The 15,096-nt window shown below is 41.5% G+C and overlaps 5 protein-coding genes across 7 annotated transcripts; 2 read left to right on the top strand and 3 right to left on the bottom strand.

Moving 5' to 3' along the window:
* The first annotated feature begins 1,404 nt into the window (after positions 1 to 1,404).
* Positions 1,405 to 2,279, top strand: LOC129589852 (uncharacterized). Of its 2 annotated transcripts, none has more exons than XM_055484746.1 (2): positions 1,405 to 1,586; positions 1,759 to 2,279. In XM_055484746.1, exons 1-2 carry the CDS (start codon positions 1,532 to 1,534, stop codon positions 2,103 to 2,105), a joined length of 402 nt encoding a protein of 133 aa, XP_055340721.1. In that variant the 5' UTR covers positions 1,405 to 1,531; the 3' UTR covers positions 2,106 to 2,279. The 2 variants fall into 2 exon arrangements, with proteins under 2 accessions (XP_055340721.1, XP_055340722.1); XM_055484747.1 differs by having other exon boundaries at positions 1,768 to 2,276.
* LOC129589850 (general transcription factor IIE subunit 1-like) lies at positions 2,156 to 4,457 on the bottom strand. Its single transcript, XM_055484745.1, is given in 4 exon segments — positions 2,156 to 3,307; positions 3,516 to 3,800; positions 3,802 to 4,000; positions 4,185 to 4,457. Coding segments are annotated over 3 exon segments (1,008 nt in total). The 5' UTR covers positions 3,961 to 4,000; positions 4,185 to 4,457; the 3' UTR covers positions 2,156 to 2,743.
* Positions 4,458 to 4,855: 398 nt separating this feature from the next.
* LOC129589892 (uncharacterized) lies at positions 4,856 to 5,905 on the bottom strand. Its single transcript, XM_055484794.1, has 2 exons — positions 5,445 to 5,905; positions 4,856 to 5,247 (listed from the first exon to the last, which is right to left on the bottom strand). The coding sequence occupies exons 1-2, from the start codon at positions 5,877 to 5,879 to the stop codon at positions 5,071 to 5,073; spliced, it is 612 nt and encodes a 203-aa protein (XP_055340769.1). The 5' UTR covers positions 5,880 to 5,905; the 3' UTR covers positions 4,856 to 5,070.
* A 98-nt stretch (positions 5,906 to 6,003) lies between these two features.
* LOC129589913 (protein max-like) lies at positions 6,004 to 8,684 on the bottom strand. 2 transcript variants are annotated; one of them, XM_055484842.1, is made up of 4 exons: positions 8,492 to 8,684; positions 8,164 to 8,280; positions 7,936 to 8,059; positions 6,004 to 6,724 (listed from the first exon to the last, which is right to left on the bottom strand). In XM_055484842.1, the coding sequence occupies exons 1-4, from the start codon at positions 8,534 to 8,536 to the stop codon at positions 6,384 to 6,386; spliced, it is 627 nt and encodes a 208-aa protein (XP_055340817.1). In that variant the 5' UTR covers positions 8,537 to 8,684; the 3' UTR covers positions 6,004 to 6,383. The 2 variants fall into 2 exon arrangements, with proteins under 2 accessions (XP_055340817.1, XP_055340818.1); XM_055484843.1 differs by having other exon boundaries at positions 8,173 to 8,280.
* Positions 8,685 to 8,818: 134 nt separating this feature from the next.
* On the top strand, positions 8,819 to 14,407 carry LOC129589912 (phenylalanine--tRNA ligase alpha subunit-like). The gene is made up of 8 exons (XM_055484841.1): positions 8,819 to 9,256; positions 10,332 to 10,558; positions 10,628 to 10,720; positions 11,375 to 11,503; positions 11,784 to 11,899; positions 12,504 to 12,691; positions 13,144 to 13,387; positions 14,028 to 14,407. The coding sequence occupies exons 1-8, from the start codon at positions 8,978 to 8,980 to the stop codon at positions 14,276 to 14,278; spliced, it is 1,527 nt and encodes a 508-aa protein (XP_055340816.1). The 5' UTR covers positions 8,819 to 8,977; the 3' UTR covers positions 14,279 to 14,407.
* The last annotated feature ends 689 nt before the right edge of the window (positions 14,408 to 15,096 follow it).

Below are 15,096 nucleotides of genomic sequence, written 5' to 3'. Positions count from 1 at the left end.
GGACACTAGATTTTAGAGCCTTTAAAGAAATTCATATTTAATAAAATTGACTTTACCGCCCAGTTAGCGCTTGCTACCGTACCTTCTTTGTTACCGGATGCGCAGTTTGTACTCGTATTAGGCTGTAACCATGGCATGCACATAACGCAAGTTGCAGAGAGGAGCTTAAGTTGGTCACTCCCATCGTTATTCAGCTTTGACCGGTTCGATCCTCTTCCGACTTCTAGTGTACAAACCAAGGCAACTGCGTCGACTTACTATAGCACATAGTTCTGTACGTCCTGTACGTATAGCGCTTAGTTCTGTGGCCATGCAGCACTTAATTATAATGCTTATAATTAATTGTAAGTACGATAGCTGCAGTGGAATATAAGCTGATGCAAAGGAAAGTTTACAGAAAATGTTGAAGTCATGGCAGAATCCAATGCTCCAGGGAAATAGTCTGAATGTTGCCTCCCCTAACAAATACTGTTCTCTTCAATAACCGGAAATGGGTCTAATCTCTGGTTTTAAAGATGCGTGGTTTCCAGCGGTTCCTCATTAGGGGTTCATTGTATAAATCAGGTCTCCGTTATCGGAATATGGCGCTGTTGTTCAGAATTTCACATACTGTAATTAATTACAGTATCTGAAATTCTGAATATTAAACAGCGCCATAACTTTCTGAGTTTTCTCTGCTCTACAACATTAGCTGTGCAAGTTGTGTTCAAGGAAATTTACCGTACTTCGCTGTTTTTGTTGTGATGCACCAAATCAATGTTACGGTTGCTTTCCTGGTAATACGCCTTGACCCTTATTAGTCATGGCCGGTGTGAAGGGAAAGTCGGATATTTTCCTGTACAAAACTTGCACAGCTAATGTTGTAGAGTAGAGAAAACTCAGAAACTTCTAACTTACATTTACAAACCCACGATTTCGTGGGTTCGGCCTTGTTTTCTGTCATTATTATTACAGTGATAGAGGGAGCTATGTATTGGAAATGCGAAATGTATTTCAAACTTAATCGGTAGGATGCGCTACGTTTTTGTTAACTTCCGGGGGAACAGTGTATTTTGTGAGCTTTCCAGTCCAAAACCGGTAAAAGGACGGCCCCTGCATCATACATGGCATTGCGGAAGGCCAGCAGCACTCTTCTTCTCTCACGATTTAAGAAAGCATTTGTACGAACGTATTTGTATAATTGTATTTGAAAAGTACTCGTGGTTATTCACTGATGACCTAGGTTCAATAACTCGTTTTCCACTCCACTCGTTTTTCTTTCAGTGCCGTTCTTTTGAAAACAACTGCAGGAAGCATTTATCCATTAGATGCTATTGCATAAACGCACAGTAGCTGGATGTTGCTAAGGGTTCGCTTTTGCTGAAGTTTGCAGTGTGACAAGCGCTGTATCAAAGGTCTCGCTGTAGCACCTAGTCAGTTTAAAGAAGGCTAGGCAGATAGCAGTATTCCGAATAATTATCAATAAATAGTAATTCTAGACTTTTTTAAAACGTTGAGATCTGACAATGTTGATGGCAATTACCTTCTGCAGATGCAAGGTCCAACTTGTTTAGCACTGATTCATTTGGTTATATTCTTATGCACTGGTGAGCTATCATCCGTGAAATTCGCAAGCAAATTGCGTTAAATGTTTATGACTCTTTTTAAGAACACAGCTTTTCCAGACCCATCTTTTTCATTTCACTGTGAATGCTAAGATTTATGGGAGTTTTTATTTATAAATTTATAAGAGCTTCGCAGTGCTATGACCTTTAACAGCCGTTGCAGGTGTTGGAGGCTTCAGTTGCTACAAGTGTCGTAGTGGTACGGCGTGCGACACGGTGACGAAGGACATGGAGACCGAGTGCGCTTCGACCCAGGGCGACGTGCATTCCTGCATCAAAGCCGATGTGGACGGCAAAGTGATCCGGGACTGCGGGATACCCAGCAGTCTGGCCCATGAGTGCCGACTAGAATCGGGCGTGAGGGTGTGCATGTGCACGTCCAATCTGTGCAACGGTGTGACTAGCTGGCGACGCTACAACTGGGCGCTCTTCGTCGCTCTGACCGTGGCGGGAATTTTGTTGTTTGTGACCAGCTTGCAAGTCGTTAAGTCACGATTCTGAGGGAAAATCTGTTTGACTTTATTCTTTTGAAAGACATAACATAATGGCATAATGAGACGATCACGGCAATGTCAAGACAACATCACTGTTTTTGATTTATTCCTACGGGCTGCAGTATCAAAAATGGTTCTGACAAATTTGACTATTGCTCAATGACCACTTGTATTGAGGAAGTAAACAGGAGGTACCCGAAAACGCAGACGACTGCGCGAACTAATTCGGGATTACCGAAGGCCACGTCCGAAGTAGGAAAGGCTGCGTAGGCGACGCCCTTTCTACCAGGGAGCCATGGTTGCCTTCAAAAAACGTTTTATAACATAGTAATCTATGGACCTGGCCCACCTTAACTTAGCCAATCCGTCTGGCTTCTACTAAACCGAAAACCGAACAACTATAGTCGCCCCAGGGAAAGAGTAAGTAGCACTAAAAATTCTGAATTATGCGAGTGGTCAACCGGTGAGCAAATCCATCCCATCACAAAATCTATCTTTATTTTAATAGCATGTAATCGAATCTTAGTTATTTGGTGATCCTCGAAGAAAATGCATCGAATTTCGGATAAACTTTAATGCCTTTGGCGTCAGGCCTACTGATCCGTCACTGGGTTGTCGCGTTTCGAATGGCAAATCACTCGTAGTTCACTTGAAGCCTATATCTTGCACATCCTCCAACTCGTCTTCCGATGCCGGCTCGGGTCGCTTATCTTCCTCGTACACGTGGGATTCGTGCCGCATCAGCGCTAACATGACTTCGTCATATTTCATAATCGCTTCCGGTTGGTCTTTGACATCTATCTCCGAGGTAGCCACCTCTCCGGCGAAGACGGTGCTCTCCGTCAGCCATACCGGACGTTCTTTGGCCTTCTGGCCCTTGCTCTCGGTCTCTCCGATCGTAACGGTGATATCCTGGGTAGGAACGTAATTGTACTCAGTGCTCTTGGTATCGTCGCTCCACGAGCCGGCCGCCCCGGGTTTGGCTGCAGCCTTGGCCGCACTGACCATCGACTGCGCCATGTCCGCTTGTAGTTCGGCAGGGGTGAGATTGAGGCTGTCGATTTCGTGTATGAGATCAAATAAGGCACTAGTGGACTCGTTGAAATGAGTCATCATCACAACTCGGGATTCTTGTGCGGGAACCATCTCTTCATCCACTTCTCCACCACAGAAAGTGCATTTGAAGCTCATTGAAAAGGGATCCAAAACCTGCAAATCAAAAATAACTCCCCATAAATTTTCAAAGGCGCTTACAGCACTATTTCAGACTTCAGAGGCAGACAAAATCTTACGACCTATTGGTATTATTTACTATTTATTAGTCTGTTTTAAAACTTACTATTAATACTAGTCTTATTTATTACTGTTTATTAGTTACTTATAAATATTTGCGTAAAGACCATCATAATGTACCGACCTGATGCAAATCCGAGAAAGTCTTCTCACAGTCTTTACATTTAAAGGATTCCCGGTTGGCTGTATTACGCTCTTGCGTCTCCACTTTCTTGCGGATCAGCTCCAGTTTGTACTTCACCATATTGAGCAAGGAAGGATAGTCGATGAAATAGTAAGTACAACGCAAACTCTTCCCGTCCTCGCCCGTTTCCACACCCATCTTCGTTTTAACAATCTGATCAGCCTTCAGAACAGCCAGCAACTGTCGTAACTGCTTCTTGTCCAGCTTGACTAGATCGGCTAAGATCGCACAGGACGTCTTCTTCAACCACCGACAGGCTGCAGAGAATATCCGCAATTACGCCGTGCTCTTGGCCGTAGAATCCGTGCACCACCATTCTGGCCAGCTGCTTCACCTGGTACGGAACTGTGGACGCAGAGCTTCCATATCGGTTGTTCTCTGCCATGTGGAATGTCAGTCATCAACAGGGTGCGAGAGCCAGCAACCTGAAATTGACACAGCAGGTTAACAGTTCAGGATGTGATGCCATCGGTGCTGGAAACACAATCCTAAATGTCTAAAGCGTAGAAGAAAAGCACTACACAGAAAATATAAGAAGCCAAACCAATCTTACTCCACCTAGAACATCGTTGTTACGGTCGCAGATGCATGCGACGGTCAGAAACTGACCGGAATGGCGGGAATGCGAAGTCTTCGCGACTTCGCACAGCCAGCGAGCACACCTTAATAGTTACTGCCAGAAACAAATCACAAATATTCCGAAAAATTTGCTAAATCAACCGATCACGATAAAATCATGCAGATTAGGTTCCTTTCACTTCGAACGTCACAAATTAAACTGGCATTAAATTAAAACAAGTACAATATTCCCGCATTCAGCAGTCCACAATAATAAACACTGGCGATCTCATGAATGTCATTTCGATGGTTGGCGATCAGCGATCTCATGAGTTTCAAGAACCGCAAAAAGAAATTTTAAAATACGAGTACGTTTGTATTTTTGCGACTGCGTCACTGCGGTTCAGAGTTCAGACACTGCTAGTGTAACGAAGTGCACCGACTAACTATTGTAGCGATAGTACTTATTTGTACGAACGGTAAGACCGCCCAGTTATGATGAATCATTCCATCGCGTTATGAATTTGTGTCTACTTCACCGGCTGGTTTCCCTTCTCATGAATTTCTAGAATAATTCTAGATATAGTAGTGAAGAGTGAACCTATTTGAATCATAGCAGTGAAGAATGAACCCTGAACAGGGTTCGGGCCGGTTTATTACAAAAGTATACTGCGGACAGTGCCTAACGACATTTTCAGTTCCGTTGATTTATTTACTGTGCCTTTACAGCAGTTATTCAAATAAACATGAACCAGGATTTTAAACATTTATATAGTAAGTATCAGTAATGTGTATAGATAGATCATCCACCACTTCGCTACATCAATATTAAACAGTAGATGCTAATAACAGACCACCATTGCAAGAGGCCGGCCGAAAGAGGGATGAATGCACACATGAAATTTCGATTACTTGTCAAGAACTAACGGCATTTTCTTCAGGCGGATCCTTCCTCGTTTTGAGGACACGGACGGGCTTTCTGGGCACGTTCTTTCCGGCAGTAAACGGCCGCGAGAATCACCAGTAGGGTAACGATGGCGACAGCAACGCCGACGGCTGCAAAACGCACCGCCATATTGTATCCTATGGTCCAGGCTTCATTAGAACTCAGCAACTACAAAACAGACCAAAGTGTACTGTGTCACGGTATCTCAGTGATACAGGACACTAAAATCAGTTAAGCCCGTTCGTTAATACATTTTGTAAATCTGGCACTAAACATTAAAGCGAAGACGGGCTGAAATAAAGCTGGGAATGAGCAGTCTACCACACATAACGAGCGAGCGAAGCGAGTGTAATTTCTTTCTTTACATTAATTGCATCCGCTGCATCGTCCATTCCAGTATCACCGCACGTGGCACTATCCTCACAAGATAAGCCATCCTGACTGGTGACCGTAACCATGAAAAACGCCAAATCTCTGGAGTCCATTAAACTGTAACAGCTGTAATTTCCGGAGTCCTTCACGGTAACCGCTGTTATCTTCAATACCAGTTCCGTTATCGACTCGACCAACCGGTAACGCAGATCACTATGGGTCCGTGTTGTTCCCACGGAAATCGGGAAAGTCCCGTTCTTAAACCAGATGAGCATACGCTTCTCCATATGATCGGGCACTTTACACACCAAACTCACATCCATCCCGTTCACAGCTGACATAACCGTTGGAAATACGGTTTCCGCGTGCGAATCCATTCCGAAACTGATCATTACGAAAAATAGCGACAGAAACCGAATTAACTGCATTTTTTTCCGTATATACAGTCCCTGATTTCTTTCACTCAAAAAGCATTGGATTAAAAATTAAAGCTGCTGCATTAATCGATAGACAGCACCGGGTAGTGTTGACGAGAAATCAAGGCACTTGACGCGATCCGTACGTGCTTTATCGCCGTTTACCCGTTCTCAATAACACACATCTTCACGTTCTTCAGTACCACGCTAATATCGTGTATAAATACGAAAAACACGACGTCTGCAGCGGCCCATAGACGCGGCCCATAGACGCGGCCCAAAAACAAAAACAACAAAAGATAAAACCTCTTCAAAATAAAACAGTGGACACAAAATCGCATCAACCACCGGAAAAGCGGATGAAAAAACATAACTAAAACCCCAAGACACATTCTTAAACAAAAAACAAGATAAAAACTCTCTGGATAGGACCAAACCAACAGCTACCACAATAAAACCCAAAAAATTCCGACCAAAATCCCTTTTCCATTTTTTATGTATTTTTTAATGAATTTCTCAGATTCGCTCCATGTTAGCCGTCACGGGAATCCCCTCGCCCGCCGTCTCCATCATACCGCCGCGCGCCGCCATTAGCGGACTGCCATGGAGGCCGCGGTCGGCCACGAAGAGACTGGGCAGGCGAGTGTTGATCATGCGGTAGCTGTCCAGCAGCGGCGCCGTCCCGTACCCCTGGGGCGGCAGGGTCAGGGTGGGAATGGTCGACAGGGAGTGCGCCGGGGCCAGGTTGAAGTGTTGCGGCGGCTCGCTGGGGGATGGCGCCGGCAGGACGTGGGATTCCGGCGGGGACAGGCCGGAGACGTAGCGGGTGGTGTTGCGGACGCTCTCCAGTTTAGCGACTGGAAAAATGTGTAATAAGTGCAACTGACAGCGACTGATATTAAAACCTGCGGACGGTATTTTAGACATCGCTACAGTGTCGCGGCAACATGCACGCCTAGTTTTTTGTCAACAGTTTTTTTATAAAAATATTTTATCGAGAAATTTATTTTCCGCGTGCAGTGCACAATTACAATACCACGATATCATGCCACCGATCGGCATACATTACCCATAACCGCCAACGCTACTGTGCCACACCACTACGATTTCAATCTATTATCCACGAATCAACCAAGTAAACCGCGCGTTAATTTGTTGGAAAATCACAGCGTAATACTGTATACTTCAGTATGTTATAGAAGTAATAAGTATAGATAGTCTGTAATAAGTAACCATAAGTAACCTTTAGTCTGTAATAAGTATAGATATAGGCAGTACATAACATTTTAATATCTAACATTTATATATTAGGCAATAGCCAGTTAGCCTATTTAAACCAATAAAAATGCACACGCGATACCTATTCACAACCTACAAACTGGGGACAGTGTATTAATTTAAAACGCATGTACAGATATAACCCAATTTATTAGGCGTAGAAAATCAGTCATCAGAGTTATCCGATAACAAAATAAAAATAAATAAAAATTACTTAATAACAATCAAATCAATCAAATTCAGTAGCAAGCATATTACCATTCAAACGTAACTTATTTTATTAAATTATGTACCTCTAACTCTGACACAAGCACTCAAGAAATGCAATTCCCGAAAATAACAAAAAAATTCATTATTCGACTTTCCTTTGCGTACTCGTATCTGTACCGTACTTTACGTTTTTGCTGACTCCCAATTTCAAAACCCACCAGAATGACGAATAGAAATTTGATACCAGCAATAATTTGGTTTTTTTATAAAAAAGTATGGCACCTAAATCACTGCTTACACTGTGCGTTCAAAATAAAACAAAAAAAAACAAAACCCTTTCCGAAAGAGCCATAAAACAAAAACGGAAAAAATCCAACAAAAACGTGATCGCCGTCACGGTGTCACCCCACCTATATTTAAAAACATCGACATAAGAATAATACGATTATGCGTATTGCGATACAAAACTTTTACATTTTAAGTTTCAACTTATTTAAATTTCGGGGGGATTTATCGCAGTATTAGTTCATTTAATTTATCTTTCTGTTAAGACTCATTAAGAGGCGACACAAGTACTCACTTTGCTTCTTCGTCCGCGTGATTTGCTGCGTCAACATATCCAGATCTTTCGTAGCCGAGGTGTTCTTCCTCCTCATGAGCTGGATGTAGTCGCAGGCTTTCTTCAGGATCTGCGCCCGTGATGCCTGCAAAACAGTAGCCCACGCGTCAGTCATCAAAACGCCAACGAACACCCGAAACACCGTCGACAACGCAGCACACACGAGGGACGCAGCAGGGCATGACGCACTTTATTAACCTTTTCCCCGGACAGATTCGGCACGGAATCCTTCAGCTGGCTGAACATATCCTTAATGTGATCGCGACGCTTCCGTTCCAGAGCATTGTGAACGGCGCGCTTCTCCGCCTAGAGACAAAACAACCAGATCAAACTTTTTTCAGCAAAGAGTAAAGACAATCGATGAAGACAAAAAACAACATGACGCATATGATGACATAATCCGTAAGAACGCTGCGTGGTTGAGCGGTCTGAACAGCGAAATGACCGCACCAGCGGTAAATAACAGCAACAGCTGGCACAAAGGCAGATCAGATTTTGAAGTTGAAGGCGTTCTTACGGATGTGCTTTTGACTGGAGAAGACGTCCCATTAACAGCTGCCATAACGAGATAAGGAATAACAAAAATGCTGGAGTATTTTCAGGGGAGCACGGGCAACAACGGTGGCAAGAGTTCCCGCGACCAACAAAGGATACGCTCATACGCACCTCAAAAATCAGGTTTAACTCGAAACTCTTGCAATATAAGTAATCGCAGACTGAGCTTTATGCACTAAACAGCGTAGTGAAGGGGCCCGATGCTCCGGTACTTCTCACCACTTCGTTTATCACCTCGCCTCGCTACGTGCAGTAGATGATGAAACGCGGATGCGCAGTGAAATATCAAAATTCAAATTATCAAATACAGAGACAATTTGAAACCACAACAATTTTTTCGGTTTCTCAGTTTTTTCCTCGATTGAATTTTTGCCAGACCATCCAGAAAAATTCCTTTATCCTGTTTTTAATCCTACGAATTTAACAGAGCCAATACTGATCGTGTAAAATGGCTGAATTGGGGCAGGATATTTTGGAAGCCGTCGCCAAGCACGAGCAGCCCGTGAGTTCGCTGCAGTTGGCGGAGAAATTGCATCAGGATCACCAGAAGATCATCGGCGCCATCAAGAGCCTCCAGGGCATCCCGGGCCTGATCGAGGCCGAACCGGAGTCGCGCACGCTGTGGGTGCTGACGCCCGAAGGCAAGGAGATCGCCACCAAGGGCAGTCATGAGTACCGTGTCCTGCAGATGGTTCCTGCCGAGGGGCAGAAACTCGATGAAATCAAGGTATGTATGTTCGTCTTGTAGCACTGATGTGGAGTGACGGCGTTCTGCGGGGATTCTGCTTAATTTTTATTGGGAGTTTTTTCGTACCCTTCGCAATGGTATTCGTTACTGTTTTAATTGTAAACAAACTGCGGCGATTCTGTAATTAATTTATTAATTTGACTGCATTTATTAATTTAATTTAGTAATTTAAAAGGCAATTTAATAACTTTTATTTTTTTTTATTAAAGGCACGGTAAAATGCAATTTCGTAATTTAATTGGCCTTTGAAAATCTACAGATGTTTTTGATTTCTCGAACATATTGAAAACATTTTTAACGAATATCATGTTTTATCCGTTTTCAACATAAGAACTTACTTTGCATAAATGCGCATTATTTCTGCGTTATTTTTTTACTTGGGATTTACTGCATCTTACAGTTAGTCATGGGATTTGCAGATCGACTTTTTTCGGTTTGGTCTATTTATGATCTTGGTGTTTTTTAATTGGTTTCCAGTTTATTAAAAGATTTGTCTCCATGTTTACGCGCTGATTTGGAGATTTGAAGAAAGTTAAATGGTTTTCATTGCAGTATTATTTTTATCTTCTGTTTCGTTTCGTGCATATACATTGTATGTCTGCGCATTGCCTGGTATTTTGCTGCAGTTAGACACATTATGTCGTTGGTCGTAGTGTAGTGACTTATTTTGATTATCAGTACAAACTTTTATCGGGATAAAATGTCTCCAATTTCACAAAATATAGTAACCGGCAACAATTTAAGATTCGTATTTTGTTGGAACGTGTTCCGAATTTTTTTTAAAAAGACCTTTATTTAACTGTCGCTTATTTTAGTTAACGTGAAGTTTTTATGAAAATACAATAATGGAATTTTGAAAATTCAGAATTTTGAAAAACGTTCTTGACAATTTTATTTTGTTCTTTAATTTAAATTTTGGTAGGGTAATATGACTGTATTATTAATGGCGGTTTTTAGGCAACCTCTTATTGAAATGCAGTGATTATGATTTGTCCTTGTGAACAATAAAATTAACATGCAATTTGGTTAGTGATAATTATATGAATTTCCGCAGAAATCATTCCAATACGGCCAAATTGGTGTCAACAAAGCGCTGGAGCAGCAGTGGATTGAGATCGACAAGAAAGCAACCGGCGGTCCGATAATTCGCGCCAAAAAGCCTGCCAGCGATATCAAAGATGAAGTGCGCGAGATCATCCAGAAACTGGAAGCCGGTGATTTCCTCGGTGTCCCCGATCCCGTCAAGGCCGATGTAAAGAAGCGGAAACTGGCCCAAGAACAGTAAATACAGTGTTCATGTTCTGGTGATTTATTGTGAATTTGTGGCGTTGCATTTTCTGCCGTTCGCAGGATTCTCAAGAGTTTATTGGTCTCCAAAGGACCGAATTTCGCCACGTCGATCAGCAAGGCGGAGACCGATTTAACTGTGGATATGCTGGCCAAGTAGGATATTAACATTAGAGAATTTTTTCTATAATTCTTGACGCAGTTTATTTCGTCATATTTTCTCTGCATTATTATTTCCCATGATAAAGAAATTTTTCCGTAATAAGAAGATTTAATTACATGCTGAAAAATATATTCCATAATGATTTTAAATATACTTATATTGATTATTGAGGTATTATAATTATTGTATAACCCGTCGCGGCGATTTAGCCCAATTAAAATACGTAAAAATACATACAAAAAAATACGTAAAAAACGTACAATACGTAAAAACGTAAAAATACGTAAAAACGTAAAAACACGTACGAAACGTAAACACGTAAAAATAATAAATAAACGTACGTTTTTTAATACGTAAAAATACGTACAATTAGCTATAAAAATCTGAACTTTGCTTGCGAGAACTTAGAATGTGCAGCCGGATGTTCCGTAGTTGGTGCGATACTGGGACTCTGGTGCCGTTGTTCTACAATAACTGACCGTAAATGATAGCCTTTGCAATAATAACCGGGTGTGTGCATATCAGGCTGGCAGTGTGTAGATATTTCAGACGAACATTATTTTTGGTATTGATATGAATTAAAGTACGGAGAAAATATTCCCAAAAATTATATGCGACAGAGGGATTCTGATTTTTTGTATTTACAGAAATGCCTGGAAGGAAAAGCGCTTTAAAGAGTACAATTTTGATGCGCTGGGCGTGCCGCCGTCGGCCGGCTATTTCCATCCATTACTCAAAGTCCGCACTGAGTTCCGACAGATTTTCTTGGAGATGGGGTATGTCGTAGAGCAGTGGCCTAACGAATGCTTATAAAACCCGGAATGATGCTCTTAAGTTTAACATAATACGTTTAACGTATATCGAATGCTGTAATAATTAAACATATGTTAAAAGTTTTTGTCCTCCTTTCGGCCTTTTCAGAATTTAATTATAAGCTGTACTCATATGACGAAACATCGTCGGGTTCACTGGGTTGCTGAAATTAAAAAACTTAATGAATAAAAATATTCGTTAAACAAAAATTTTTTCGGTTGTACAACGGTGCCAATTTTCTAGCTTCGAAGAAATGCCGACGAATAATTTTGTGGAGAACTCTTTCTGGAATTTCGATGCCCTTTTCGTGCCGCAGCAGCATCCGGCTCGCGATGTCCAGGATACCTTTTTTGTTTCAGGTACCAACTATTTTCTGTTTTTTTTTGTCTCTTGCTGGCGTTTCGCTATTATCACAAGCCGAGGCGGTTTTTTTTTAAATTTTTAATAACATTTCGCTAATGTCGCATTCTCCACGGCAAGTGAATAATTCCAGATTCGGTAGTTGTATTAAATAAAAATATTTCAAAAATGTTTTAAATTTCAAAAGGTTTCTTTGAACAATAATATTTGTAGCATACTTATACTGAATCAAAATAAACGTTCCTTACACTGTAATAAGCCTAGATATTTTCTTATTGATATTTTTGAGATTCAGCTCGTAGGCTGTATAATATGGAATACTAGTTGGCAATAGCAGCTGACGTAGAGTAATGGCTTAATACTGGAAACGTCAGATGTTATGCCATCCGGTATACTGTAACTTTCGTATTACAGCTAACGTGACGCGATTTGATGTTACTCACTTTTTGATTTTTATTCTGATGATTATGTGACTTTTTTTTAACGCCGGTATGCATATGATATCCGTGTCGAGTGCTCTCGTCGACGTGTTTAATCGGGTGAATTTTATCGTTTGCTACTGTACTGTTCCGTTGAATGAGCGGAAGAATAATTATTCTGCAGATCCCAAAGAAACCATCCGGCTGCCCAGTCAGCGCTACGTCGACCTGGTGAAGCAGGTGCACTCGCAGGGCGCCTTCAACTCAGCCGGTTACAACTACGAGTGGGATGACACGGAGACGAAGCGCAACATCCTCCGCACCCACACCACCGCCGTCAGCGCCCGCATGCTGCGCCGACTGGCCCTCAAGGTGCGCTAATTTAGGCTCTAACTTCCTCATCTTCTAGTTGGTTCCGTAATCGCATTAAAAATTATCGATTTTGAAAAGCGAGCTGTTTTTCGCAAGGCGCGCAGGATTTAAAATGAAAACAAATCAGTTTTCAAATAATAGTACATTCTTATGTTATTAGCTATTGTAAGGGTAGGACCCAGGAAGCATTTGTCTGACAAATTTCGACGTTTAAATGCGAACGGGAAAAAAATGGAAGACATAGTTGTTTATGGTTCAAATTTCATTTTTTTATTTAAATTGATTTTATTTGAATTTACCTCGGAAACGAGTTTGTGAATAGCAGTAGTAAGCCCGTTAATCGAAATTTTATGTATTTCTAACTGAGAAAAGTCGGGCGATGAGAAACAGTGCATTTTAGCGCATTAATTTTATGTTCTGAAAGTTTATGGCAAATAATTTGCTGTTGTTAGGGCTTCAAACCAGCAAAATACTTCAGCATCGACCGGGTCTTCCGCAACGAGAATCTGGACGCCACGCATCTGGCCGAGTTCCACCAGATCGAGGGCGTGGTGGCGGACTACGATCTGTCGTTGGGGCATTTGAAGGGCGTCCTCAGTGAATTCTTCAAGAAACTGGGCATCACCCAGCTGCGCTTCAAACCGGCATACAATCCCTACACGGAGCCCAGCATGGAAATCTTCAGCTACCATGCCGGTACGTTAAAAATGCTTGAATGTATTAACTGTTAGGAAATCTGGTTTAATTTATTAAAAAATTTATAATTTTTTTGAATGTCTTTCTTGGTGTGTCACTGAATAGTTGGCGTAGTGTTGAGGCTATAAATCTATTTCGGGTGGTATCTCTTTGGTGCAACCGATACATGATAGATAAATGCGACTTTCCTAAATTAATTTCCTAATGCAGATATTTCTTTAGAATTTTTTTTATTCGAATCATTGGATATCGATTTTTCATGCATCTGTAAGATACGTATGTTCCGCAGTTTTGCTTTCTCTGTAACTGATTGCATTCGTCCAGTGCAGTAGCGCTTGTTCGTGTTTGGGGCGAGTTTTCTTATGTGAAAATTTTGTATGCAGAAATTTTTTTTATGTCAGTATATGTTTTTTTGCACGGGCAGTTGAAAAAGTCCTAAAAGCAGAAAATACAAAATTGCAATCGCCAAAAACGCTGAAGAGTGTTCTGTAATAAAATGTGAATTTCAGTTTTACAAAGCAGCTCCTTTCTGTCGTGCGGGCTGTTTTTATCAGTGTCGACTGTAGAAAGATTTTCTTGTCGCTAAAGGTCAGTGTCTGTCATTGATTACCGTTTAATCAGGTGTGTGCGCGTGTTGTAGGCCTGGCGAAGTGGGTGGAGGTGGGCAACTCGGGTGTCTTCCGGCCGGAGATGCTGCTGCCGATGGGGCTGCCGGAGAATGTGTCGGTGATCGCCTGGGGACTGTCGCTGGAACGGCCCACCATGATCAAGTACGGCATCGACAACATCCGCGATCTGGTCGGCCATAAAGTCGACCTGCAGATGGTGCAGAGCAACCCCGTGTGCATCCTGGATGATCGCACCGAGAAGATGGAGGACAAGAAGAAATAATTGGGGCCGGTTAGATTTTTCGGGTTTTATTTGTTTTTTTATCGTCGGTCGGTTTTTTTACATGTTAGTTTCTGGGAGTTTGAAAAAAGTGACTAAAGGTTGTAGAACAAATTCAGTAAAGCGCACGTACGGTTACTAATTCCGCTCACGATAGTTTGTCGGTTTTTAAAAAAAGAAATTACTTCATTAACATTTCTGGGAATATTTTTCATTTTCAGTGTGACTACAGTACAAATAATTTGCGATAATTATTTGCGTCATCATTCGAAAATAAATTCTTGTTTGTTATTTTATTTATTTAATTTTGTCGGGCCGATATCGTCGGTTTTCCTGAAACAAATTTTTAGTGCTGTACGATTTTTGGAGTACGAATATATTTTTTTACTTTTTTCTCGTGATTAGTTGTATGATTATCATTAATTTGTGCAGTTATTCCGAAATTTAATTTTTGATTTTCCAATAATTTCGTTATATTATTCTGTTTGTTTTCGGCACTTCTGTTTGTTCCATATTTAGTTCGATCTGCATGCAATACAATAACCTCGAAAAATCCAGTCAAGCACTGACCCAAGAAATAACAAATCATTGTGCATATTACGTATATATAAGAGATGCATATCACGTAAACAATTACCGATAACTCTAAACAACGTTCCGCATCCGCTGCATTGAAGTCCTTCCGGGTTTCTGCCACCTGCGTCATCCGTGCCCGGGAATTTATTTTAAAATTCGAACAAAATCGGAAACGTTGTCGTTTAGAAATTTAAGTGATTGGCATTTCTTGGAAACTGGAGCTGGCCGAGTTTGCGAAGCGGCGC

The sequence above is a fragment of the Paramacrobiotus metropolitanus genome, unplaced genomic scaffold, assembly GCF_019649055.1.
Source record: "Paramacrobiotus metropolitanus isolate TYO unplaced genomic scaffold, Prichtersi_v1.0 Parri_scaffold0000037, whole genome shotgun sequence".
Lineage (NCBI taxonomy): Eukaryota > Metazoa > Tardigrada > Eutardigrada > Parachela > Macrobiotidae > Paramacrobiotus > Paramacrobiotus metropolitanus.
The sequence above is the reverse complement of the archived record's forward strand: the minus strand, read 5'-3'. Positions and strand labels throughout refer to the sequence as shown.

What these genes read in the sequence shown, in the direction of transcription:
- LOC129589912 (XM_055484841.1), top strand. Translation starts at nt 8,978, where the DNA reads ATGGCTGAATTGGGGCAGGATATTTTGGAAGCCGTCGCCAAGCACGAG. An exon ending in ACTGTGGATATGCTGGCCAA is followed by an intron (nt 10,721 to 11,374) that starts GTAGGATATTAA and finishes TTGTATTTACAG; the next exon opens with AAATGCCTGGAAGGAAAAGC. An exon ending in GGATACCTTTTTTGTTTCAG is followed by an intron (nt 11,900 to 12,503) that starts GTACCAACTATT and finishes ATTATTCTGCAG; the next exon opens with ATCCCAAAGAAACCATCCGG.
- LOC129589852 (XM_055484746.1), top strand. Translation starts at nt 1,532, where the DNA reads ATGCAAGGTCCAACTTGTTTAGCACTGATTCATTTGGTTATATTCTTA. An exon ending in GGTTATATTCTTATGCACTG is followed by an intron (nt 1,587 to 1,758) that starts GTGAGCTATCAT and finishes GACCTTTAACAG; the next exon opens with CCGTTGCAGGTGTTGGAGGC.
- LOC129589892 (XM_055484794.1), bottom strand. Translation starts at nt 5,879, where the DNA reads ATGCAGTTAATTCGGTTTCTGTCGCTATTTTTCGTAATGATCAGTTTC. An exon ending in ATGCAGCGGATGCAATTAAT is followed by an intron (nt 5,248 to 5,444) that starts GTAAAGAAAGAA and finishes TCTGTTTTGTAG; the next exon opens with TTGCTGAGTTCTAATGAAGC.
- LOC129589913 (XM_055484842.1), bottom strand. Translation starts at nt 8,536, where the DNA reads ATGGCAGCTGTTAATGGGACGTCTTCTCCAGTCAAAAGCACATCC. An exon ending in CTCCAGTCAAAAGCACATCC is followed by an intron (nt 8,281 to 8,491) that starts GTAAGAACGCCT and finishes TTTTGTCTCTAG; the next exon opens with GCGGAGAAGCGCGCCGTTCA. An exon ending in CCGGGGAAAAGGTTAATAAA is followed by an intron (nt 8,060 to 8,163) that starts GTGCGTCATGCC and finishes ACTGTTTTGCAG; the next exon opens with GCATCACGGGCGCAGATCCT.